This window comes from Temnothorax americanus, unplaced genomic scaffold (assembly GCF_048541705.1).
Source record: "Temnothorax americanus isolate GAGA-0224 unplaced genomic scaffold, ASM4854170v1 Scaffold158, whole genome shotgun sequence".
NCBI classification, from domain to species: Eukaryota; Metazoa; Arthropoda; class Insecta; order Hymenoptera; family Formicidae; genus Temnothorax; species Temnothorax americanus.
The window spans coordinates 44,592-68,980 of record NW_027509295.1 but is presented as its reverse complement, the minus strand read 5'-3'; the positions used below and the strand labels follow the sequence as shown (position 1 = coordinate 68,980).

General features: G+C 39.8%; 4 protein-coding genes across 4 annotated transcripts; 3 read left to right on the top strand and 1 right to left on the bottom strand.

Moving 5' to 3' along the window:
- Nucleotides 1-13,252: 13,252 nt before the first annotated feature.
- On the bottom strand, nt 13,253-14,545 carry LOC143895418 (uncharacterized). Its single transcript, XM_077402487.1, has 3 exons — nt 14,420-14,545; nt 13,837-14,218; nt 13,253-13,740 (listed from the first exon to the last, which is right to left on the bottom strand). Exons 1-3 carry the CDS (start codon nt 14,543-14,545, stop codon nt 13,253-13,255), a joined length of 996 nt encoding a protein of 331 aa, XP_077258613.1.
- A 2,247-nt stretch (nt 14,546-16,792) lies between these two features.
- Nucleotides 16,793-18,706, top strand: LOC143895417 (uncharacterized). The gene is made up of 3 exons (XM_077402485.1): nt 16,793-16,804; nt 17,918-18,308; nt 18,480-18,706. Exons 1-3 carry the CDS (start codon nt 16,793-16,795, stop codon nt 18,704-18,706), a joined length of 630 nt encoding a protein of 209 aa, XP_077258611.1.
- Nucleotides 18,707-18,838: 132 nt separating this feature from the next.
- Nucleotides 18,839-19,774, top strand: LOC143895416 (uncharacterized). Its single transcript, XM_077402484.1, has one exon. It carries the CDS (start codon nt 18,839-18,841, stop codon nt 19,772-19,774), a length of 936 nt encoding a protein of 311 aa, XP_077258610.1.
- Nucleotides 19,775-19,891: 117 nt separating this feature from the next.
- LOC143895407 (protein preli-like) lies at nt 19,892-24,257 on the top strand. The gene is made up of 4 exons (XM_077402478.1): nt 19,892-22,031; nt 22,280-23,069; nt 23,139-23,325; nt 23,621-24,257. Exons 2-4 carry the CDS (start codon nt 23,053-23,055, stop codon nt 23,753-23,755), a joined length of 339 nt encoding a protein of 112 aa, XP_077258604.1. The 5' UTR covers nt 19,892-22,031; nt 22,280-23,052; the 3' UTR covers nt 23,756-24,257.
- The last annotated feature ends 132 nt before the right edge of the window (nt 24,258-24,389 follow it).

The window sequence follows — 24,389 nt, the reverse complement described above, 5'->3', positions numbered from 1 at the left end:
CATCTGGATAATTATCTTACGATTTGGAATGACGCCACAAATGATAAAGCTCGTGGCAGAGCTAGCGGTGGTTTGCTGTTGCTGGTTGGACGGAGTTTGGAGCCCAGGATTCTGGATGTGTCGCACTGGTGGTCGTTTTTCAGGATCAGAGTCGAGTGTGGCTACGCGGTTGTAGGATCGGTATATTTTAAGCCGGACTTAGACTTTATAGTCGCCATGGACTTACTTCAGTCGGTTTTGGACGAGTTACTTGTAACCTATGGCACCGATGCCTTTATTATTGGAGATGATTTTAACGCGAGGATGGCTCCAAATGATATCATAGACGATGAAATTTTCGGAAACACGTATCTTTATCTTATTAGAGCTTCGCTGGATGGCTCGAAAAATGCTAGAGGCACTTTGTTGCAGGACTTTATGCAATCAAACGGGTTCGTACTTATTAACGGTAGAGCGATACAGGACCATTTAGCGCAGTTCATCTATGCGAGTTCAAGAGGTTGTAGTGTGGTTGACCTAGTATGGTGCAATATACCTAGTTTTCCGTTGATTCGGGATATGCGCGTCCATGATAATAATTTCTTTTCTGATCACATTCCGGTTTTTTTGACTGTTTTTGGCGAGCAAAAGTATAAAGAGTCTTTTAGCCCTGTAAATAAAGGCGCTGTAGGTAAAAGATTAGTTTGGAAATACCGAAAATACCGAAAAAAATGCTTTTAGTTACAAATTGTTATGGTCTGAAAAGGTGTTATGTGATTTTAAAAATTGTAATGTTGATGACATAAATAGTAACCTGATAAATGCGTTTATGGAGGCTGCAAATGACAGTGGCATGTTAAGAAATATCTCTCATTTTAAGGGTGGAGCGCGTAAACCATGGAAGGATGAGGAGTGCCGCCGCGCCGAAAAGGAGCTGAGACTCCTTCTAAAGGAAGCAAAAAGAGCAAACTTTGCGCTAGATCAAAATATTGAATATCACGCTTGCAAAAAGCATTTTAACTTGTTAATTTGTAAAAAAAGCATGATTATGAGTAAACTATAATTGAAATTTTCTCTAGAGTTAGAAACTCGAGTCAATTCAGGAAAACAATTAAACAGTTTCGCCGTAAAGTTTCTCATTTGCAGTCGGCTGCCCTCTCTGTTGAGATTTGGGAGCTGTTTTACAAAGATATATACTTGCAAAAAGTTCAAGTTAACAGCTCCTTTTTTGGCACTTTTGATCCTTTTTTGGATCGGGATTTTGAAATGAGTGAGATGCTTAGTGTAACTGGGAGTTCTAAATCCGGTAAGGCCCCTGGCCTTGACATGCTTCCAAATGAATGTTTTAAAGAAAGCCCTGCAAATTGGAAATTGTATATGCTTACTCTTTTTAACAAAATACTTGCTACGGAAGAGATGCCGATTTCTTGGTCGGAGGTAAGATTGTACATGCTGCATAAAAAGGGTAGCAAGCAAGATGTGGCTCCTCTAGTCCGTTAAAGGTAGATATTTAATCATCTTTGTCTTTGTTTGTGATGTAAAGATATGGTATTTTATTGTAGAATCCTCACAATACAAGTGGTTAGGTTATTATGTGGGAGGATGGAACAAGTATAAGATATGTAAGTTTTTCTGGTTCGTTCCACACTCTCCGTCGAGAAGGTGAAAGATTGCGCTTTTATACAATTTGGGAAACGGTAGTAGGAGGTGACCGCACCTCTTTACAATGAGTCATAGGGCATTGTCTAGCGGATATGAGTCTACTTCTAATGATGCGGCTCGCTTGCCAGCAATGAGTCATAAGGTGGCGACTTGAAATTCTTTACCTTATATGGTCATGGGTTTCGCTTCGCCTCGGCATGTCCATATATGGTTCTATGCGTGGACTAGGTTCCACTCGAATGAGTCATACAGTTGACTCGTCTGAATTCTATACCTATTCTCTATTCTAACAGCGATTTGTAACGAGAGCGATACCTTCTTTTATCATAAAATGTCAATATGACTTTTATCATAAAAATATATAAGAAATCTTCAATAATTCGACTTCGAAGTAGATTAAATATTGTTTAATTTCCTTTAAGTTCTTTTAGACATACTTTACATGTGGTAGGATAATTCAATAATACAGTAAAATAATTACTAGCATGTCTAAAATATGAAAGATATTGCTCTCTTTGTCTAACAGTTACTACGGTATATCAGACTCTCACTTTCTCTCCTTCAGATTGTACAATATTCGCATCTCCCTCGGATTCGCGTGTCTATGCAATGCAATTACAATTCTATCCTTTCATGTACGTGAGTGACGCTCCGGCGTTTGGCGCTCGAGAGTAATATTAATTTTAGTAAGTATATATATATATATTTGTTAATAACAATATTGATAAAAGTGATGTTAGCAGTGGTAATAATGATTCTAATATTATGTTAATAATATATCGTGCAGGTAAAAATGGTTAGGATTTTCATTAATACAGTAGATCAATGAAATTAAATTGTTTATATAATAAGGTTTTTATTATTTTTATATCTCAGGAATGGTTGAAAATTTAATAGGAATGTATAGGAAAGATATTATAGGGTTTTCACTAGAGTATAACTTAGCATTGAGAAATTTTATCATTAATATATGTATTTGTTAATAACAAATTATTTGTTAAACATTTTGGGACCTTTTAATTCACATATTGGTATTGTTGAGTTGTTCTTGGTTACGCAGTTTTTATTCTAGAATAGAGTCATCCTTTTATACACCTTATTTTATTGTTATAAAAATTTGGTAAATAAACAATTGCAGAAATAAAAGTTATTATTATTCTTTGTAGGTGTGCTGTGCAGAGTCTATGTATACAGGAAAAATTCATATATAACAGAACGAGTTTTTTGTTACTATATATCTTAAGGTGTTGCGTAATCAGAGGTATGTATTTTTGCAATTAATTAGGTATACGAGTTTATTAAAAATTAAGCTTTATACATTGTTTCTAAGGGAAGATATTCAGGTTATTAATGTATATAAAGAGGGATTTTTAATCATCGTAGTTTAAGGAATATTAAGATTCGAATTTCAATGGTTTCAAAACTGCCTGAGGATAAACGTGTACAACTATGTCACGGGGCAGTTTTTTCGGGACTTTCGCCTTATACCGGGTGGTTTTCTCTTTGAAATTTTGTAGAGCTTTTATTAGAAAAATGACACGGTTTAGACTTATGTGAAAGTTGTTGTATTTCACCTGGAGTATAGATTAAAGATATTTGTTGACATGGTTAATAATATATTTTTATTTGTTTATAAAAGCAAGTTGCAAAAATAACCGATTATGTAGTAAATGTTTTTCTATCAAAAAATTCTAATGATCATTCCTTATACGTGTCTATATTGGTTTTGTATATATCCAACTGTTCGTTTCCTATTTTATTTTAATTTATTACAGGTTTATATAGCTATCCTCGTCTTACTCTCGGTGAATTTGAATTAAACTAGTTTCCTCGTGTCTCTACAGGTTCATGAAGTGAATATATTCAATCTTTAATTTCATTTATTAATTTAATTATTTCAGATAGAAAATAGGGGTTAACGCTATTAGTGTTTAAGAACATGGCGGATTCCATTTTTATTCTAATAATTGAGTGTCAAAATTTTCGTTCAAAAATAAAATTTGTTAATTTTAAAATGTATAAAAGACTACAATATTAATGTAAAAGTGATTTGGTCTTCCTAAGTTTAAATGGTAAAAAGTTTAAAATGGCGGACGGGAAACTTTACTAATTTATAACTCGAAAACGGTGAGAGATGAAGAAATGGGATTTCTTTTGTTGTATTCAGATAATTAAGGGCTTTATTATAGGTTGTTTAAAATTTTTGTATTTTATGGATTTCCGTAATTTTTAATTATATCTCGGAATTGAGAAGAGATATGGAATGAGGGTTTTCGTGAGATTACTTGACATACTCTGTTGAGTATCTGCAGTGATTTTATTGGTTATTTTTAATAATAATTTTATGATAAATTTTACTGTTAATTAGTTTACTTTGAAAGATACAATAAGGATTTATAACCAAAAGTTGTTTGACCTTTCGCAATGGTTCCAATAGTTATATTAGTCTGGTCTAATAATGACGTATTTTAATTGTTAATAATAATCATGTATGAAAAATGCTAATAAACAATTATTATTTTAGGATATTCATGTTCTTCAGACATAAAGAATTATGTTCTTGTAATTGCTTTGCTTCTAATTAATTAATTTATATTTTATTTTAATTTTTTCTTAGTTCATCTTTATGGAACGTGGATTTATTCGAGTGTTAAATTGAATTTATATTGCATAAAGGGTCTCATAAAGTCTGTATTAGCAATAAATAGCAATTTGCAAGTAATTTTATTGGTTCTGGGGAATTTTAATAAGTGTTTGTCCAAAACTTTATAATGTGATTCATGATGAATGGGGCTTAAGCTTGAAAGAAGGCCTTAAGTCGGTTATCTTCTCTAGACTCATGTTTGCTACTTTAACAACGCATGTTCGTGTCAGCTGAGTGATTGTTGTGTCAGTTAAGTTAAAGCATGATTCTTTATTCTTATATTGCTTTCAAGTGCTGTGCAACAAGGGTTATGGAGAAGATAAAGAAAAAAAAATTTTTAAACGGTTGGAGTATAGCGGTGAATATACCGTGAGAGGTGACAATTTTCAATTTACAGCTTTTACAACGTTGGACGTAATTCACAGTACGTACTTTACAGACATAACCTGACTTGGTTGATATCTGTTCACGGCGAAGATTTTGAAGCCACTTTTTTTGTCGCTCCACATTTGTTGGAATTGAAAAAGTCGAAACCCTTTTTCGCGTCTATTACTGCAATTAATTGCAACGCAGCCAGTCATTTTAGAAGCTGAGAATATTTATTATTCATTATAAATAGCAGACTCAATTAAGCAATAAATTTATTATTAGCAGACCATCAGTCACACGAGCAAATGCTTTTATATAATCATCCTGTTTAAAATATAAAAGATAAAATGCAATAATGATTTCTTTAAAAAATAATATTAATATTTAACGCATACGATAAGTGGATTACATAATTAAATTATTTACAACAGCATGAAAAATTATTAAAATACCTTTTTGTTATCATCATTGATCTGCCTGTATGTCATTATTTCATATATCTATACAGGATTGGGATAATTATTAGAACGTTAAGGTTATTGTCATTAAAGATTGTGCATAAATATTTCTTTGCGTAAAATAATAGGAGGAAATGCAACGTCCAAACTTTTTATTATTAAAGGCCGTTGGCGCTTATTTTTATTCCGCAGTGTGGCTTAAATCTGGAAAGTAAATAGTGATATCAATTTCAAAATAATTTTAATTCATAATAATGCAGAGTATGCATGCTAGATGTATTATGTAGTTAGAAGTTTGTAAGAGATTAAATTTTTTTGAAGATTGTAAGTGCTATCAAGTTTGTTATATAACATGCATTACTATACTTGTCCTTTTCAGGTGCTACAGATTGAGCGCAAATGGTTCCTTAAACTTTTTATAAAAAATTAATATTATAATAAAACTTTTGTTATTTAACTTAAGGTGGTTCATGCAGTACTTGCAAGTCAAATAGGCAACTATTTTTATTAGTGATAAATAAGTGTGATTTTTGTCCGTAAAAATCAGCATGTAATTAGATTTATTATTTATGACATCTTTAATGTTATACGACCTCTACGTAATTGAAATATTGAGACAAAAGTCACATCTTTTACTAGAGTTGTGAGCCGTGTGAATATTGTACAACAGCAGCGCGGCAACGAATAAATAATGCATGTTAAAATTATTTGTACATTTTATAATCTTATTGTATTGAAACTTGTATTTATTCAGTATTGCAGATCTTGATGCAACCTAATTTTAATTTTTTTCAGAAATGGACGAATATTTTTATTTCACCCTTTGCTTTATTCAGCAATGTCCAGAACATGGTAAACGAATGTTTTGAGATATGCGCTATAATTATTAGCTGACACATGCGACGTTACCAAGCTGCCGCTAATGCCGCTCGAGTCCAGCCGTCAGTTCCGTGTTGTCGATTTAGTCAATCGAAAATTACGTTTTATTAATATATAGTACGGTCAATGAACTCGGGCTTTCATCCAGTATCTTGCAAAATGTTTATTGCATCGTTTCGTCAGTTTTTGGTTTGTTTATCTAGTTTTGAAGTATTGCAATTTTTGCAGCATAAGCGCTTTAACCTCGTTTTTTGGATAAGGGGTCTCCTCACCGCGTTAAATTGGCAAAGTTTATGGACATATATCTCCGGAACCAATCGGTTAAAAAATCCGAAATTTTACAGACACACTCGAGGAACGTTAATCTTTCATTTCATATTAAATTTTCCGGGCTAAGTACATATGACCTAAATGCATGAACCACCTTAAACTAGAAATATAAAAAAAACCGTATTTGACTTACCAATGGTAATGTAGTGGCGCGTCTAGGTTGTTCGTTGCTATTCGATGGTTGATACAGAGAGGGATCGGCGAGTTGGCCATTGAATATATAGCGTCTGAGCATATAACAGTAATAGCGTGCATTTATTAGATTAAGAATATTGTATAAGCGATAATAAAGGTACAAGGTAACCAGAAATACTCCAGAGCCTACAATATACTCGACCATCCATTTACAACAATTGGCGACGAGGTGAAATTGAGAAAAGGATAAAATTCGATCGAACTCGCTACCAGCATGGACGCTAACCAATTTGCACAATTATTAGCGGTGTTTAATAGTCATCAACAAAACCTGGTTTCTCAGTTATCACAGAATTTTCAGCAACAAAATGAGCCAACTAATCTCAGTCCGATGCTCAGTAATATTCCACTGTTCAAAAATTTTGACCAGACGAAAGAGAAAGTTAAATGTTACCTAGAAAGATTCGAGAATTATCTTGCAATAAAAAACATCGTAGATGTTGTATGATGTTAACTGATTTGTGTTGCGCCGAGTAAGAATAGAAATCAGGAATGTCAACAGTTGACAAGGTAGATAGCAAGGATGACAAGAACGTAGAACGCAAGGATAAATGGCGCGCAGAGCAAGAATGTCTAGCACGCAGATCACAGGAATGTAGAACGCAAGGATGAATGGCGCGCAGATCACAGGAACGTAGAACGCAAAGATGAATGGCGCGCAGATCACAGGAACGTAGAACGCAAAGATGAATGGCGCGCAGATCAAGGATGTCTAATGCGCAGAACACAGGAACGTAGAACGCAAGGATGAATGGCGCGCAGATCAGGGATATCTAGCGCGCAGAACACAGGAACGTAGAACGCAAGGATAAATGGCGCGCAGATCACAGGAACGTAGAACGCAAGGATGAATGATGTGCAGAGCAAGGATGTTTACCGCGCAGTTGATCACGTTGAGCTGAGGCTCCTCTCGAGGTCGGAAACAACGATGCTAGAACTCTCGGGCGTCTCCATGTTACATTAGTTGGGAGTGATTAGGCAGGATGGAAAAGTCGGGGCATCAGAACGTCCCGTCCGGCTTCGTCGATTTTCCAAAAGCTTCTCCTCGCTCCGGGATGCGAACAGCACAATCAGCGACACACGAACTCAGTCAGTATTACCTCACTCTTTTTTCGATGTTGATTCCAAAGAAACTCGCGAGAACGAAATTAATCAGGCAACTCAAGAAGAAAATGACAAATAACAACCGTTGCTAGGGCCGGAGCTTGACCGTTGCCGCGCTCGCTGACCGTCGCGCTCACCCCGATCGCGCTCGCGACGTCTGAGCCGGCGTTACGGCACTTATTTCAAATCGTCGCACATTGACGATTTCGAAACAGTAGATGATCAGAAAAAGGCCCAATTGCTATGCGTCTCAATTGTCTCAACTTTCTATAATAACCTCTCAGCACTTTTAGGCCCGGACAAGCCGGTCAAAGACTTAACCTATAATCAGTTGAAGAAATATCTTCAGGAAATGCTTTCGCTGCACAGAAGTGTAGTTGTCTCGCAACACTATTTTCTCAGCACGTATCAGAAAGAAAGCCAAACTATTCCAGAATTTGTGGCTGCACTACAGAGCAACCTGGCCGAATGCAAATTTAATGTTACCTGCGAGTGCATTAAAGTTGTCTTTGTTGCTAATCTATTTCTCAAGGTACAATTTGTTAGAGGTCTTAAAGACAGCTGGATTAAGGAACAACTTCTACAGGCCAACGTTACTGAATTTCCAAAAATATTAAGCAAGGCAATTGCGTTAGAAGCCTCCAGATTTGAAACTCAAGCTCTCTCAAAACAACAGATTGCAACGGGACATGACACGGCGTCGGATATAAACAAAGTCTCTTCCCAGAATAGATCCAGACGTGAACAACATCAAAATCGTACTAGGGTACGATCAAAAACTCCAAATTATAGATATCGCTCTTATTCCAGACCCAAATTGAAATCCAGGATTGATTTTAATGCACTGGGAATTGCCGGATTATGTCTCAGGTGTGGTAAGAATAATCATAATATAGGTGAGTGTCAGACTAATCGAAATAAACTCAAATGTAATTCTTGTCAAAAAACGGGTTATATTGCCAAAGTATGCATTACGACTCTATTAAACGAAAAATCTTGTAAAAAAAAAACAATCTAATTTGAATTCTAATGCAAACAGCAGTAAAGACTCGACAAAGTACGTTCATGCAAGGACATACAGACTAACTCGCGGATCTCTACTCCTGAATCAATTCATTCGATTAATGATCTTTTTACGCGGTATTCTAAAGTTTTTGAACAAAAGATAAGTTGTATTCCAAATCACACAATCTCCCTGAAATTACGTGAAAAAGCCACACCAGTCTATACTAAAGAACGTAATGTACCATTTGCTCTGCGCAAAAAAGTTGAAAAAGAGCTTGATAGTTTAGAAAAAGCAGAAATTATTTCAAAAGTAGATGCTAGTGACTGGGGATCACCTCTCGTTGTAATTCCAAAAAAGATGGTAGCGTACAGCTTTGTGTCGATTATAAAGGAGGGGTCAATGAAAGCCTTATAACTTCGAAGCATCCAATCCGGAGTGTTCTTGACGTCCTCAACAATCTACGTAATTCCAAATATTTTTGTAGATTAGACATATACAAAGCATATTTACATATTCTGGTAGATTACGCTAGCAGTCTAATTCAAGCAATGACTACGCATCGTGGCACATATTGCATGAACCGATTAAGTTTTGGGAATAAAGCAGCACCAGCCGAATTTAATCGTATGTTAGAACAAATTCTTCAGGGCTTGGAAAAAACAGCGGAATTTTTTCATGACATGATCGTACATGGAGAGACAATGGATGAATGCCGGCAAAACCTCGAAGCATGTCCGTCTAGAAGCTCGTGACATACACTTGAATAAAGAAAAATGCATTTTCTTCGCAGAAAAAATCGAATATCTTGATCATGTAATTTAATACAACCAGATATCAAAATCTCCAGCAAAAGTTCAAGCAGTTCTTGATATGGTTTGCCCCAAAAAAGTGGATGATGTTCGACGTTTCTTCGAAATGGTTACATACTACGCACGGTTTATTCCAGATCTTTCCACCAAGACAGCACCGCTTCGAAGTCTACTTCAGAAAAATCACAGATTCAAATGGACATCAGCATGTGAAACTGCGTTCACACATCTTAAAAATGAAATAGCCAGTGATCGCGTATTAGTACCGTATGATTCAGATCTTCCTGTAATCTTTACCTGTGATGCAAGCCCAACTGGTATCGCTGCAGTAATGATCCACATTATCAATGAGCAAGAGAGACCGATTGCATACGCGTCAAGATCTCTCACGGCGGCTGAACGTAATTATAGTCAACTAGACAGAGAAGCACTTGCCATAATTTTTGGGGTCAACCATTTCTTTAATTATTTTTTTGGTCGACATTTTATACTCTTTACGGATAACGAACCGTTAACTCGAATTTTCCACCATAAAAAACATCTGCCAGCTATAACATCCAGTCGTTTACTCAGCATATGCAGCATTTTTATCCGGTTTTGACTATACAGTTAAATTCAAACGTGGCGAAGCAAATGTAAATGTTGACTGTCTATCCAGAGCACCAGTACAGCAAAATTCTAACTCAGTTGATATTCTACTAGGAGAAGAAGTTTATCAAGTTTGTGCGGAATCAAAAGGTCATACAATGCTTAAATAGTCACCAGTGCAATGCTCTACAGCAATAACACGATGATATTTCAAATCAGTCAGTCAAGTTAAAAATCGTTAAAATTTTGAAAACGGCAATTTTGGAAAATAAGAAGCTTTCTTCATCTTGCTAACATCACTTATATAATCAATTAAAATTTGTTCTGCTAGTACAACATTTCATCGGTGATTCAAGGGAGGTTTATTCAAGACGACTATTGTAAGACCTTATTCTAAACAAGGGTAAAATTTATATAAAAGACAAATGGTAAATTATAATGTGAACACCTGGGAAATGCACTCCTTTTTTTAATAATAAGAAATTATAATTTTTTATTAATAAAAAAGTAGTGCATTTCCCAGGTGTTCATATTATTCTGCCTATGTCCTGTATATGCTTTCTGTAATCGTAGGAGTTGTTGAACCGATTCTTTTCTTTGATTTTTTTCCAATTTTCCAGCCATCCATATATATGCTTAGCAGGTTTGTAAAATCATTTTTATTATTATTTTTTCATAGACGCTTTTGACAAATATAATCAAAGTTTATCACTATCTTGTCATGTAGGCTATTGAATGATGTATGTTTCTTATCCTTCAACAAACAGGATTTATTGCCAATATTTGACTCAACAAATATGGTTATTTGGATTTCAGATCTGATATGGAAATATAAAGTCTCTCCAAAAATTGAGGATCGATTCTTAAAAAAGACAACTGTGTAGCAAGATGAAAAATAGAAATCATGTATTGCAAATAGAAGATGTATGAGTCATGAGAAATCAAAGAATTGGAAGTCTGTGGAACATTCGGGAAAATTAAAAGATAAATATAAAGTAAATCATGTTTATAAATTTATTTGTTTTCCCACTAACTCGGACAGTTCGTATATAATTAATAACAAACTCATCTTTTCAGCATTTTCTAATGTGCTCCAGATTTGTTTAATATTTTTTTCTTTTTTCTTAAAAATATTGCACTGCGGTCTTGCCCAAAACGTGGGATGATTTATCATGCTGTGTATACTTTGTTGATGTTCCGTCAAGTTTACTGTAAATAATATTTAATTATAAGAACAGTACAAATATTCTGGAAATATGTGTTGGAACACAATGTTTTGTGTTAGCAATATACCTAAAAATGCGACGATTGTAGAATGCTTATTAAGGCTTTCTTTAAGCTTTTGATTATGTCGCTCTGATATGTTATTAGTTCTGTTATATTGTTTATACATACAGAACGAATCGGGTTTAAAAACCTTAATCCATGTATCACTGTAAAAGCAAAAAAATGGCTCTAAATATTCACAATTTGCAAAAATTACTGTTGAAATTGTATTGAAGCCTTCTTCTATTAAAGCTTTAGGCAACAAGGCTAAAGATATCAGCAATCGCACAGCACCATATCCCAATTCTTTTTTCTCGCCCTTTAATATTTTATGTTTTTTTGGCATTATGTACTAACGCCTGTAATAAGGAAGTGATATAAAGGAAAATGACTTGCATTTTATGTTTGTTATCTTGTATGTTATTTTGTTTACCTGGCTATAATGAAAAAAGCAGCCTTGACCTTAATGCCAGGAAAGACTATTTGTAGCGCATTTCGTTCCGCTCTTTCAAAATCTGCTACCGCTGTCGCTGGATGGATTTGCACAACATTGCAAATTTTATTTAAAACTTCTGTATAGTTTTCTGTAGTGCGACCTTGCATTAGTGTGTAAACGATTGGAAACGTCTAAAGTTTGAGAAACTTTTTACTTAGTCACATATTAGCATTGAGTGTCTCTTATAATTATATAAACTAATTATTTAATGAATACAAAAATACAGTTTAAATTGTTTTACTTACTCTGTCATTGTGTCCAATGACGATTGTCCATAGTTGACAGTTATTATTATTTAATTGAGGCACGGTCGCAAATGTGTCATCAATAAAAATGGTCAAATTTTCATTAATTTTTGTTATCTTTTCCATCAAGCATGTATCTATAAAAATAACAGCTCGGACGTCGTCGTTTTTTATAACAAATTCTATTTTAAATAAATTTCTTTCGTCAAGCTGCACTAGTTGACTCCAATTTTTTTGAAGGTTAATTCTTAATTCGTTTAAATTTGTCGGAGTCTGCCCAAAACATTTCTTCTTTCTATAGCGTTGTATTGATCTCTCAATGTTTTTAACATTTGTCAAATCCAGCGCGTTATCACATCTAAGTGTTTATGCAAAAGTTATTACGTGTAAATATATAAGTATATTAATACATAAATAGGTAATCATCTTTCTAACAGCATTTAGTATCTTCTACTTAATTAATTTTTACACACGTTAAAACAATTCTTTTTTTAATTACTCTTGTCGTTTCACCTAGATGTGACTCCTCGATTGCCTTCTTAATATCGGCCAATTGGAAAATAGGCTTGACGTGGTTGTGATGTCCGGTTAAAAAAATGTTGTTGCCGTTTTTTACTATCAAACGAGCTTAACATCTTATATTTTTGTCTCTTCTACAACTACATTCGTAATACCTGCGAGAAAAATATTTTTAATTAAATACATCAAACAATATATGAAAAAGGTCTTTAGACGTGTCAATGACGTCTTTAAACGTCATTCTGTGAAAGCGATCTTTTTTCAATTTGCCTATGATGTTATATGCCATGATTAATTAATTTTACTGTAAGATATTTTCTTACATCGTATCACCATAAGATTTATTTAAGTGAAAATGATATCCTGTGAAAATGAATCTGAAACAAAAAGCTGTTATTTTTAATAACTTGTTGAGAGTTGAGTACCGATATATCAGGTCCCAGTGATAGTGTGATTGAGATGCGGCCACACGTAACGCAATGCTAGGACGAGCCTCATGCGCGCTCAACTCGTCCGAAAGCGCGGGTTGAGATGGCCAAGCTTCAGGGGTGAGTATCCACGGTGGTCCCGTCCACTAAAATGATTGGCTTTGGAGTTGAGCAGTACTTAATCCTCGTGATGCGCAGTCGGCTGGGTTGGAAGTACCTGGTACGTATTTCCAATGTGCGTTCGCAGTCAGCTCTTGAATTTGAGAAACTCGGTTTCACACGAAATCCTTCCAGCGCGATGCATGAGATTTGATCCACGTGAGTGTCACAACAGAGTCCGTCCACAGGTGAGTTGTTGTGACGTTCAACTTCAAGGTGGCTTGAACGTATTGCATGAGCCTTGAGAGCAGCAGTGCTGCGGTGAGTTCAAGTCTCGGGATGGTGAGCCGTTTGAGCGGTGCTACCTTGGTTTTGGAGCACACCAATGAAATCGTGGCGCCATTAGAGCCGTGGACGGTGATAAATACGACTGCAGCCATTGCCAGTTGAGAAGCATCAAAAAAGCCGTGAAATTCCACTGACGATGTACTCCATGTGTTATACCCCCGAGGTATTGAGATCTTGCGCAAGCTGGTGAGTTCCTTTCTGATGATGAGCCACCGTGATGAGAACTGGGATGGCAGTGGTTCATCCCATTGAAGCTTATGAAGCCAAAGCTCCTGCAAGAGCATCTTTGCCTTGATCACGACTGGTGATGCAAAGCCTAGTGGATCGAATATCTAAGCCACTTCAGATAAAACGAGGCGTTTGGTGAGATGATCGGTATGCGACGAGATCCTTGTTGAGAATGCGAATGAACCTTCTTGAGGAAGCCATCGTAATCCGAGTATTTTGGTTACGCAATCGTCAAATGTAATTTGTGAGCCCTGGTCTTTCTCTGCTTGAACCGCAGTGAGCACGTCTGGATGAGTTGCGTGCCACTTGGCCAATGGAAAGCCGCCCGCCATGCACAAGTTCTTCAGTTGCAATGCAATTTGAATTAGCTGTTGGACCGTGTCAGCGCCTCCAAAACTGTCGTCGACGTATCGACCTTGAAGGATGGACGGCACTGCAAGGGGAAAATTGTGGCCTTCGTCCTCCACCAGTTGTAGCAGCGTTCGTACTGCCAAGAACGGGGCAGCCTTGGTACCATACGTGACCGTGGTTAGATAATATGCCACTTCATTGAGCCGTTCATCGCTCTATAAAATCCGTTGTAAGTTTCAGACATCTTCATGCACGTTGATCTGTCTATACATCTTGGTGATGTCCGTGGCAACTAGATGTCGAAATTGTCGAATCCAGAGCAAGACATCGGTGACGTCTAAATGCAACTTGGCTCCCGTGTGCATGATATCATTAAGGGAGCGGCCAGATGTAGATGTGTTCGAGCCATTGAATACCACACGTAATTTCGTGGTTGCGCTGGCTGGTTTGAGCACTCCGTGATGTGGCAAATAATATTGCGTGTGCTGACTGGAAACGGGTGAAGCCTTCTTTATGTGATTGAGATCTCGATATTCTGTCATGAATTGGTGATACAGACGTCGATAGTTGTCACTCGGGAGAATCTTCTTCGTAAGATTTTCAAACATCGATGCGCGGTGAGATACGAGTCGCCGAGAGTATCAGGTGATGATTTTAGGGGTAGTCGAACTGTGTATCGACCTGTTGAATCCCGTGAGACAGTACTCTTGAAATGTTCTTCACATCTTTGCTCGTCAGGAGTAAGCTCAGGATTGTTGCTTGCAGGCACTTCTTCCTGTGTCCAAAATCTCAACAGTAACTCGTTAAAAGCATCTTCCCTCTCCTGAATCGATGCACGATGCACTGCAGCGGATGCCGATGATAATGTGTCGACAGGTCCGAGAACGAGCCATCCGAAAATTGAGAGCTGCGCAATTGGCATCAATGTATCTTGTTTGATGATGTTGGGCTTGATGATCTGCCCATATGAGTCAGCTCCAATGATAATATCCACTGGCCGTGGTGTCAGAAAATCTGGATCAGCCAAGGTTAACTTGGTGAGATGCGGCCATTCCTGTGGTGCAGCGTTGAATGATGGCAAAATGTTTGTTAACGTTTGCAGAATGTGAGCTTGAATAATGACGTCTGATTTTGAGCGAAGTGAGCGGAGCTTGAGTAATGTAACTCCTCGACTTTCCGCCACCAATTCCGGTGATGAGAATGACAGAATGATGACGAGGTATGTTGAGCTGACGTATGAGCGATTCCGAGACAAAGGTAAGTTCGGAACCTGTATCGATGAGAAGCCGTACGTGCTGAGTATTAACCGATGAGCTGATCTGAGCCAGGGCCGTAGCGAGTAATGTTGAGTGTGATGAGCGAGCCAAAAATGAGTGAGTGACGATTGCACCGTTGTCCTATTGGGATGCTGAGGCTGAGCTGGTGGTTGGCTTCGAAGATGAGTCGCTCTGATGTGCCTCATGCAGCATCGTATGATGTCGGTCGGTGCATTTTTTGCACCCCCGTGAGTTCTTGCATGAGCGAACGTTGTGACGGCCGAGGCAGTTGAAGCACAGCCTCCGTGAGATGACTAGTTTCTGTCGATCGCCTGGTGAAAGTACCCTGAACTTAGGGCACATCACCACGAAGTGCGTGCCGTTACAGCAGTCGCACGGGTACTCCGTTGAGCCGTCTAATGTATTGGTGCGTGCCGGTTGAGCTGCCGCATGATGAGCCGTGTTGTTGACGCAGCCCCTGCCGAGCTTCCTGAGCTGGCCGTTGACTCGATCATCTCGAGTGCTCGTGCTCGCGAGGTGAGAAATTGCTCGAGTTTTTCGAATCGCGGATATTCGCGCGCGGCGCCCAACGATGTCTCCCACTGCTCCTTGATTTGGCGATCCAGCTGCCTAGACAACTGGTACACCAGGACGCAGTCGCCCAGATCCTGCGAGACGCCCAAGGATTGTAGGCCCTTGATGCCCTCCTTGAACGTATTGAGCAGCTTGTCCAGTGCCTTGGTGTTCTTTTGAGCTGGCAAAGAGCTGGTCCAGATAAGATTGAATGAGCAGGCGCTTGTTCTCGTAGCAATCGACGAGCATTTCCCAGGATGGTTTGAGCAAGTCGCCGGTGAGAGGCAAACCGGAAATGAGCTGAGCAGGTGGACCTTCCAGTGAGAGCCGCAGATAGTGGAGTTTCTCCACGTCTGTGAGCCGTTGGCTGTCATAAATAACCGCCTTGAAGAGATCGCGATACTTAAGCCATGCCTCGTACACGCACTTGAAGGACGGGATGCTGATGTCCGGCAATCTCTGCTGTGATTGTGAGGGCTGCGCCGCTACAGGAGCTATCGTTGGAGCGATCTTTTCCGCCAATGCGCCCTTAAGCTTTGCCAGAGCGCGACGAGCCGTCATACACTTTTCCGCCTCCACGGCGAAGGCGTTTTTTGAGAAATACTCGTGAGAGATGAGCGCCGCCGGCCATGAGACCTCGAAATAGGCGTGTTCCTTGAGGAATGCCTTGTGCACTTTCTCGAGCTGGATCGAGATCTGCAGGACCTCATCCACTGACGTGTCATCTGGAGTCGATGGCAACGTCTCGCCGATTTTCCGCACTGTCGCGATGCGGTTCATTTGTGTCTGCACCTTTAACGTGAGTTTCACAGACAAACGCACCGGTGAGGCCTGGCGATCTGAAGTGCGCTTGTCGTCCGGCAGCTCGAGCAATGGCGGGGTCTTGCCGCCCGTCCCGGTTTTGGCGAGATCCGGCATGATGAAACGTCAATGAGCTGCGCCCGACGAGAAACCTGAGAAATGTCGAGACACGTATGAGAACTACTGCACAAAGCGAGAACGTTCGAGAAACACGATAGAGCAACACTACGCGAATCGAGAGTCTACAATGTCATGTATTGAGCACGTGAAGAAGTCTACTTCCACTCGCGGGAGCGCGTGAGCATGTTTTCGTAACACTCGCGAGCGCGCGTGAGAATGTCTGTACTTCACTCGCGGAAGCGCGCGATAATGTCCACGTGGCATGTCGTAAAAGGCATGCCCTGTTCACATGATTTGTGTCCGAGCTACACTTTAAGTTCCACGCATCCGGCTCGAAGGACCAAATGTTCGCGAAATCGCTGATTAATCCCGACGATGGGAGCGGAATAAGAAGGACGCGCGTGGAAGGTGTTCACTAATTAATCACTTTATTTTTGTGTAACTTAGACCACAGTCTGAGCCGTCTTTAATGCGTCAAAATTGATACAGTTTGACCTAAGAATCGATGAGCGGTGTATAAAAGAGAAGTCTTTGTATGATCGTTGCAGGCAAGCGACAATTATATCCATTGCCCTCCTCGTGTGGTGAGTCGCCCGTGAGCCGGTGAGACACGTGGCGGTCGGCACTCGCGCTCGTGTGAGCTTGAGTCGTCGTGTTGAGGCACCAGAGTTGATGAGCGGTCTATTTTACAGTTTATGATACGATCTAAAACTGCGTGAGCACTGCAATGTGCACGATTAACCGAAGTCAATGATCAAACAGTACAAAGCACACGTTATGCGTCTAGTCACCGCGCGGCCATTTTCACCACAGCGAGGAAGACGTTGGCGATGAGCGCGCCCGTGCGGGCGCGAGCTGCCGCGGTGATCGAGCGTCGTTACCCGATCGATGCTGCCATCTGACCGGACAGCGCAACGTTAACGGAATCTCGAACACCAGGTAAAAAAAATAACATACAAGATAACAAACAAAAAATGCAAGTCATTTTTCTTTATATCACTTTTGTTCGAGATACGTCAGCTCAACATACCTCGTCATCATTCTGTCATTCTCATCACCGGAATTGGTGGCGGAAAGTCCACGCAAACTCGAGGAGTTGCATTACTCAAGCTCCGCTCACTTCGCTCAAGATCAGACGTCATTATTCAAGCTTACATTCTGCAGACGTTAACAAACATTCTGCCATCATTCAACGCTGCACCACAGGAATGGCCGCATCTCACCAAGTTAACCTTGGCTGATCCAAATTTTCTGACACCACGGCCAGTGGATATTATCATTGGAGCTGACTCATATGGGCAGATCATCAAGCCCAACATCATCAAACAAGATACATTGATGCCAATTGCGCAGTTCTCAATTTTCGGATGGCTCGTTCTCGGACCTGTCGACACATTATCATCGGCATCCGCTGCAGTGCATCGTGCATCGATTCAGGAGAGGGAAGATGCTTTCGACGAGTTATTGTTGAGATTTTGGACACAGGAAGAAGTGCCTGCAAGCAACAATCCTGAGCTTACTCCTGACGAGCAAAGATGTGAAGAACATTTCAAGAGTACTGTCTCACGGGATTCAACAGGTCGATACACAGTTTGACTACCCCTAAAATCATCACCTGATACTCTCGGCGACTCGTATCTCACCGCGCATCGATGTTTAAAAAGCTTACAAAAAAGATTCTCCCGAGATGACAAATATCGACGTCTGTATCACCAATTCATGACAGAATATCGAGATCTTAATCACATGAAGAAGGCTTCACCCGTTTCTAGTCAGCACACGCAATATTATTTGCCACATCACGGAATGCTCAAACCAGACAGCGCAACCACGAAATTACGTGTGGTATTCAATGGCTCGAGCGCATCTACATCTGGCCGCTCCCTTAATAATATCATGCACACGGGAGCCAAGTTGCATTTAGACGTCACCGATGTCTTGCTCTGGATTTGACAATTTCGACATCTAGTTGCCACGGACATCACCAAGATGTATAGACAGATCAACGTGCATGAAGATGACTGAAACTTACAACGGATTCTATGGAGCGATGAACGGCTCAATGAAGTGGCATATTATCTTACAATGGTCACGTATGGTACCAAGGCTGCCCCGTTCTTGGCAGTACGAACGCTGCTACAACTGGTGGAGGACGAAGGCCACAATTTTCCCCTTGCAGTACCGTCCATCCTTCAAGGTCGATACGTCGACGACAGTTTTGGAGGCGCTGACACGGTCCAACCGCTAATTCAAATTGCATTGCAACTGAAGAACTTGTGCATGGCGGGCGGGTTTCCATTGGCCAAGTGGCACGCGACTCATCCAGACGTGCTCACTGCGGTTCAAGCAGAGAAAGACCAGGGCTCACAAATTACATTAGACGATTGCGTAACCAAAATACTCGGATTACGATGGCTTCCTCAAGAAGATTCATTTGCATTCTCAACAAAGATCTCGTCGCGTACCGATCATCTCACCAAACGCCTCGTTTTATCTGAAGTGGCTCAGATATTCGATCCACTAGGCTTTGCATCACCAGTCGTGATCAAGGCGAAGATGTTCTTGCAGGAGTTTTGGCTTCATAAGCTCCAATGGGATGAACCACTGCCATCCCAGCTCTCATCACGGTGGCTCATCATCAGAAAGGAACTCACCAGCTTGCGCAAGATCTCAATACCTCGGTGGAATACATCGTCAGTGGAATTTCACGGCTTTTCTGATGCTTCTCAACTGGCAATGGCTGCAGTCGTATTTATCACCGTCCACGGCTCTAATGGCGCTACGATTTTATTGGTGTGCTCCAAAACCAAGGTAGCACCGCTCAAACGGCTCACCATCCCGAGACTTGAACTCACCGCAACACTGCTGCTTTCAAGGCTCATGCAATACGTTCAAGACACCTTGAAGTTGAACGTCACAGCAACTCACCTGTGGACGGACTCTGTTGTGACACTCATGTGGATCAAATCTCATGCATCGCGCTGGAAAGATTTTGTGAGAAACCGAGTTTCTCAAATTTAAGAGCTCACTGCGAACGCACATTGGAAATACGTACCAGGTACGTCCAACCCAGCCGACTGCGCATCACGAAGATTAAGTACTGCTCAACTCCAAAGCCACTCATTTTAGTGGACGGGACCACCGTGGATACTCACCCCTGAAGCTTGGCCATCTCAACCCGCGCTTTCGGACGAGTTGAGCGCGCATGAGGCTCGTCCTGGCATTGCGTTACATGCGGCCGCATCTCAACCGGACTATCCCTGGGACCTGATATGTCGGTACTCAACTCTCAACAAGTTATTGAAAATAACAGCTCTTTGTTTCATATCGCTTCTGGGAAGGCGCCGACGCACGCCACTGGACTTACACTCAGCTTTGGAGGAGGCCAGATTGTTCTAGATTAAGGCTACTCAAGCGGCATACTTCACGCACGAGATCAAGATGCTCACGGCCAACTTGAGACTACCAACTGCTCACGCATTCAGTCGATTGACTGTGTATATAGACGCTCAAGGGATCATCCGAGTTGGCGGCCGCCTCAACCAATCAGCATTAGCTCAAGACAACAAGCATCAGGCGATTTTGCCTCGCCAATCACGGCTCTCGACCCTGATCATTGCGCACGCCTATCTGCGTACCTTGCATGAAGGAACACAGGTGACATTGGCTCATGTCAGTCAAAATTACTGGATCATCGGCGGACGGGCTCTGGTGAAGTCTCATATTTTACGGTGTGTCGTGTGTGCTCGGCAGAGGGGAATCCGTGTTCATCAACTGATGGGCCAACTACCTCTCTCTCGGGTTACGCCGTCACGTCCGTTTACTCATACAGGAGTTGACTATGCCGGACCGCTCACCATCAAAACATAGAAAGGACGAGGTGCGAAAACATACAAGGGATGGATCTGTTTTTGTCTGCTTCTCCACCTCCGCAATTCACCTCGAAGTAGTCAGTGATTACTCATCAGAAGGATTCATCGCAGCCTTCCGAAGATTCTCAGCGAGAAGGGGAATTGCTCAGACCATATACTCGGACTGCGGGACAACATTCATTGGAGCAGACGCCGCGCACAAAAAAATGTTCATCCAGAGTTCACAAGAACATCAACGAATCGCTCAAATTCTACAACAGGATTGCACCAAATGGGAGTTCAACCCACCAGGCGCTCCACACATGGGGGGCAAGCGGGAGGCGGTGGTGAAATCCGTCAAGTTTCATCTGAGACGGATTATTGTAGAGACTCTACTCACGACGGAAGAACTCACAACGTTGCTTACGCAAATCGAGGCCATTCTCAACTCACGGCCCTTAGAACCGTTGAGTGACGACCCGGAAGACGTCTCAGCGCTCACACCAGGGCGTCGATTACGGTTTTTGAGTGAGCTCATTCACTTTTCACATTCTCATCTCACGCGACTTTGTTCACCCGATTATCGATGTGTCGAGTGAAATTGCGAGATCACTAGGCATTTTCGGTCTAGTCATCTTGCAGTTTCACGCTGTCCATTATCGTTGCCCGGAACGAGGAAGAGATACGTTGCCTCAAGAGTGAGGGATCTAACCTAAGAGTGAAAAGAAACTTCTTACTCTTATAAAAGCTGTTGATAAAGAACGAGGCGTAAGTACTTACATCTATCATAGTCGTGGACGAAATGTAAGGTAAAGAAAAACGTAAGTCGTGAAAGGCTGTTGTACATATGTATTATGTACAATAACCTTTTAAGTCTTACGTTTTTCTCTGCCTATACTTATCGTCCACGCTACGACAGACGTCTCGGTCTTTCCGCGAGTTCACCGAAATTTTAAATATGAACGTGACGGAAAAGCAAAAATCAGTGTTGTTAAATTATATGAAAGACAACCCCGATTTTGCGAGGGGTCGCTTGCGGTATAATGGTGCAAATAAGAAAATATTAGTAAGTATATAATATACATTGTTGTTATAATGAAGAGTTGCATTATTTATTGTCAGTAATTTTGCAAATATAGGGACCTATTTTGTAAACATTAACGATATTGTTATGTGCTATTTCTATGGTATATTATGATATATAACACATAATGATGTCGTTAATGCTTACAAGATCCCATAGCCTCATTGTAGGTACTGTAATTCCAATAATTAATTAAAATTTATAAATGTAAATAATAATTTGATATATCTTATATAATTTTTGAATCATTTCTTTTGCATAGGGTGACATGTGGTCGAATATAACAAATTCGTTGAATTCAATTGAAAGTGGCCCACAGAAACAACCAAAAGAATGGCAAAAGGTATATAAAAGACATAATTTGGTGTCAAATAAAAACCAAAGCATATAACATGACATAGCGGTATACGACAGTCGTATATCACTACGATATGGTATGTGCTTAGGCTCTAAGCAGTGTATAAAATTAATGTGGATCATGCAAGGAACATGTAAACAATATAAATAAATAATAATAATTATAATAAATAATTTTAATAATTTTTTATTTTATGAATACATTTTTATGAATGTATTTTTATATTTGTACAGACATGGAGAGACTGGAAAACCAATGTCTTAAAGAAGTGTACGCAGAACTAAAGTTATGCTATGGGTACAGGTGGAGGACCTCCTAAAACCATTGCGTTAACTCAACTTGAAGAAGAGTTAATGGAGATTTTAAGTCCCGAAGCTATTGGTTTGGACAGTATATCTCAAGGTGGCTCTTTTAATAGGATTAAAGAGAAAAAATCTTCCGATACATTTCTCCGCAAGAAGAATCTTTACTTAGAAATGTGCAAAGAGTGCAAGATAGTAGAATAAAAGAAGTACAGTCGCGGTCATTAATGCCTTCCACCTAAAGTCAGTCGCGTTCGGGTGCAGATAGTAGCTGAACGCGTCGCGTCTAGCGCTATTCGTGCTTCATGATTGTTGGGTCGGTAACGTCGTGGAGCACGGTCAACCGTGTCGTGGAGAGCTGTCAGTCACTGTCAGTTTGACAGCTGTGTGTTTGCGGAAGAGAGGTTAAGAACCACGAGGGATCGTCCAGAAGTATAAGGAGAGTATAAGAAATACAAGAACATGTTAATTATTTGAATGGTAAATAATTATTATACGACAAATTTATATTGATATATATAATTTCAGTTATCGCAGCTGAGGCATTAACAAAAAGATTATTGGCCGTATCGAGCCTTCCAGAGAATCGGAGTCACACGAATAGGAAAAGAAGAAGAAGAAGAAGAAGAAAATTAGCTAGGACCGCTGGGACAGAGAATGGAAGAAAACAACGATGACTATGAGAAAGGTAGAGATGATGGTCAATGGAGGAGGAGATGCAGTATAATGATTTAATTTATATTAATTAAGAAATTATTACATTATTAGTAATTTCCAAATATGATTGCAGAACACCAGTGGGAAATATCAGCGTCAGACGATCCGCGCTACGCTTGTCATGCGGCATACTCGCCACGGACTCTGATCAGTCTGATCCATCGTTACCATGTGTCCTCGCGGTAATCTCTATCGTTCTTTCGTTGATAAATTCATCGTTCACCATCTACACGAGGAATTTGGGATACACCAAAATCATGGTAGGCAAATAAATTGCACAGAAATAGGTAGTGAAAATATGTTTCGTTTTCGCAATAAAATCTCGCTCTCTAATGAATTAACATGCATAAACTGAAGTAGTATTGTGTGTGTAGAACATAACTAATAAGATTAACTTTTGTTTCGAAAATGTTTATAAGTTTTTTGATTGATTTGATATTATAATTGTTAAAAAAGTTCACAAACTAATAATCCTTAAATAGCAAGTGATTAGAATTGTTATCGTTCACGTTGGATAAACATGTGGGTTTTTAATGGAACTACAATTTCTTACAGAGCATCGTCAAGCAAATGGTTCATCACATCTCCGAGGAGAATCCTGAATGGACAGTTGCAGAGAGATCGGCGTGGATTGACAGTCTCCAGGTCTTCGGTTTCAGCAGGGCTATTCAAGTCTTCGGCTTAAATTAGTTTAAAAAGAGTTGCGCCAAGATATCGAAAGGCTGTAATTGCGTTCTCGCGAATTATATTTCCCCACACAGCACAATTTCTAAATCCGAAATTGCTTTCTCTCTGTTTGCATCGTGCATCGCGCATCGTGTCTCACGAGCAAATCTCTTTTCTCAAAATAATGTTAAATAAATTGCTAAAATACTGTGAAATACTACTGTTAAATAAATTCTAAAAAAAACAAAAAATCTAAAAAAGCGTGTTTATTTTCTTTGAAAAATTTACCTCTATTAAGCTGGACCCCCCACCAGCGCAAATCAAGTTCGCACTAGGTCAAAAATTTAGTGCTATTTAGGTACTAATTAAGTGCCCTAGTCCGAATGTTGGTGCTCGAACCGTTTAGCAGGAAATCGCGTAAAAAATGGGGGGGTCCAGCTTGCCATAAAGCTGGACCCCCCCATATCAGAAAATGGTCCTACAGAGAAGATAAGTACACTATAATTTAGTGCTAATTAAGTGCTAATTAAGTGCTCTAAAAAAACGATCAAATGTTGACAGATTATAACATTTATTTAAATATACCATTATATATTGAACACAGAACCGTCGCGGTCGACACTAACACTTAAAAAGATTGCTGCATGAATATACTCGT

Bases quoted from the DNA above. Each gene is read 5' to 3' on its own strand.
- LOC143895416 (XM_077402484.1), top strand. From the start codon at position 18,839: ATGGTCACGTATGGTACCAAGGCTGCCCCGTTCTTGGCAGTACGAACG.
- LOC143895407 (XM_077402478.1), top strand. The intron at 23,326-23,620 runs GTAGGCAAATAA...AATTTCTTACAG, and splicing joins TGGGATACACCAAAATCATG to AGCATCGTCAAGCAAATGGT.
- LOC143895418 (XM_077402487.1), bottom strand. From the start codon at position 14,545: ATGACAGAATATCGAGATCTCAATCACATAAAGAAGGCTTCACCCGTT. The intron at 14,219-14,419 runs GTATTCAATGGC...CGGATTTTATAG, and splicing joins CAACCACGAAATTACGTGTG to AGCGATGAACGGCTCAATGA. The intron at 13,741-13,836 runs GTTCATTCGCAT...TCGATCCACTAG, and splicing joins ACGATGGCTTCCTCAAGAAG to GCTTTGCATCACCAGTCGTG.
- LOC143895417 (XM_077402485.1), top strand. The intron at 18,309-18,479 runs GTACTGTCTCAC...AATTCATGACAG, and splicing joins ATGTGAAGAACATTTCAAGA to AATATCGAGATCTTAATCAC.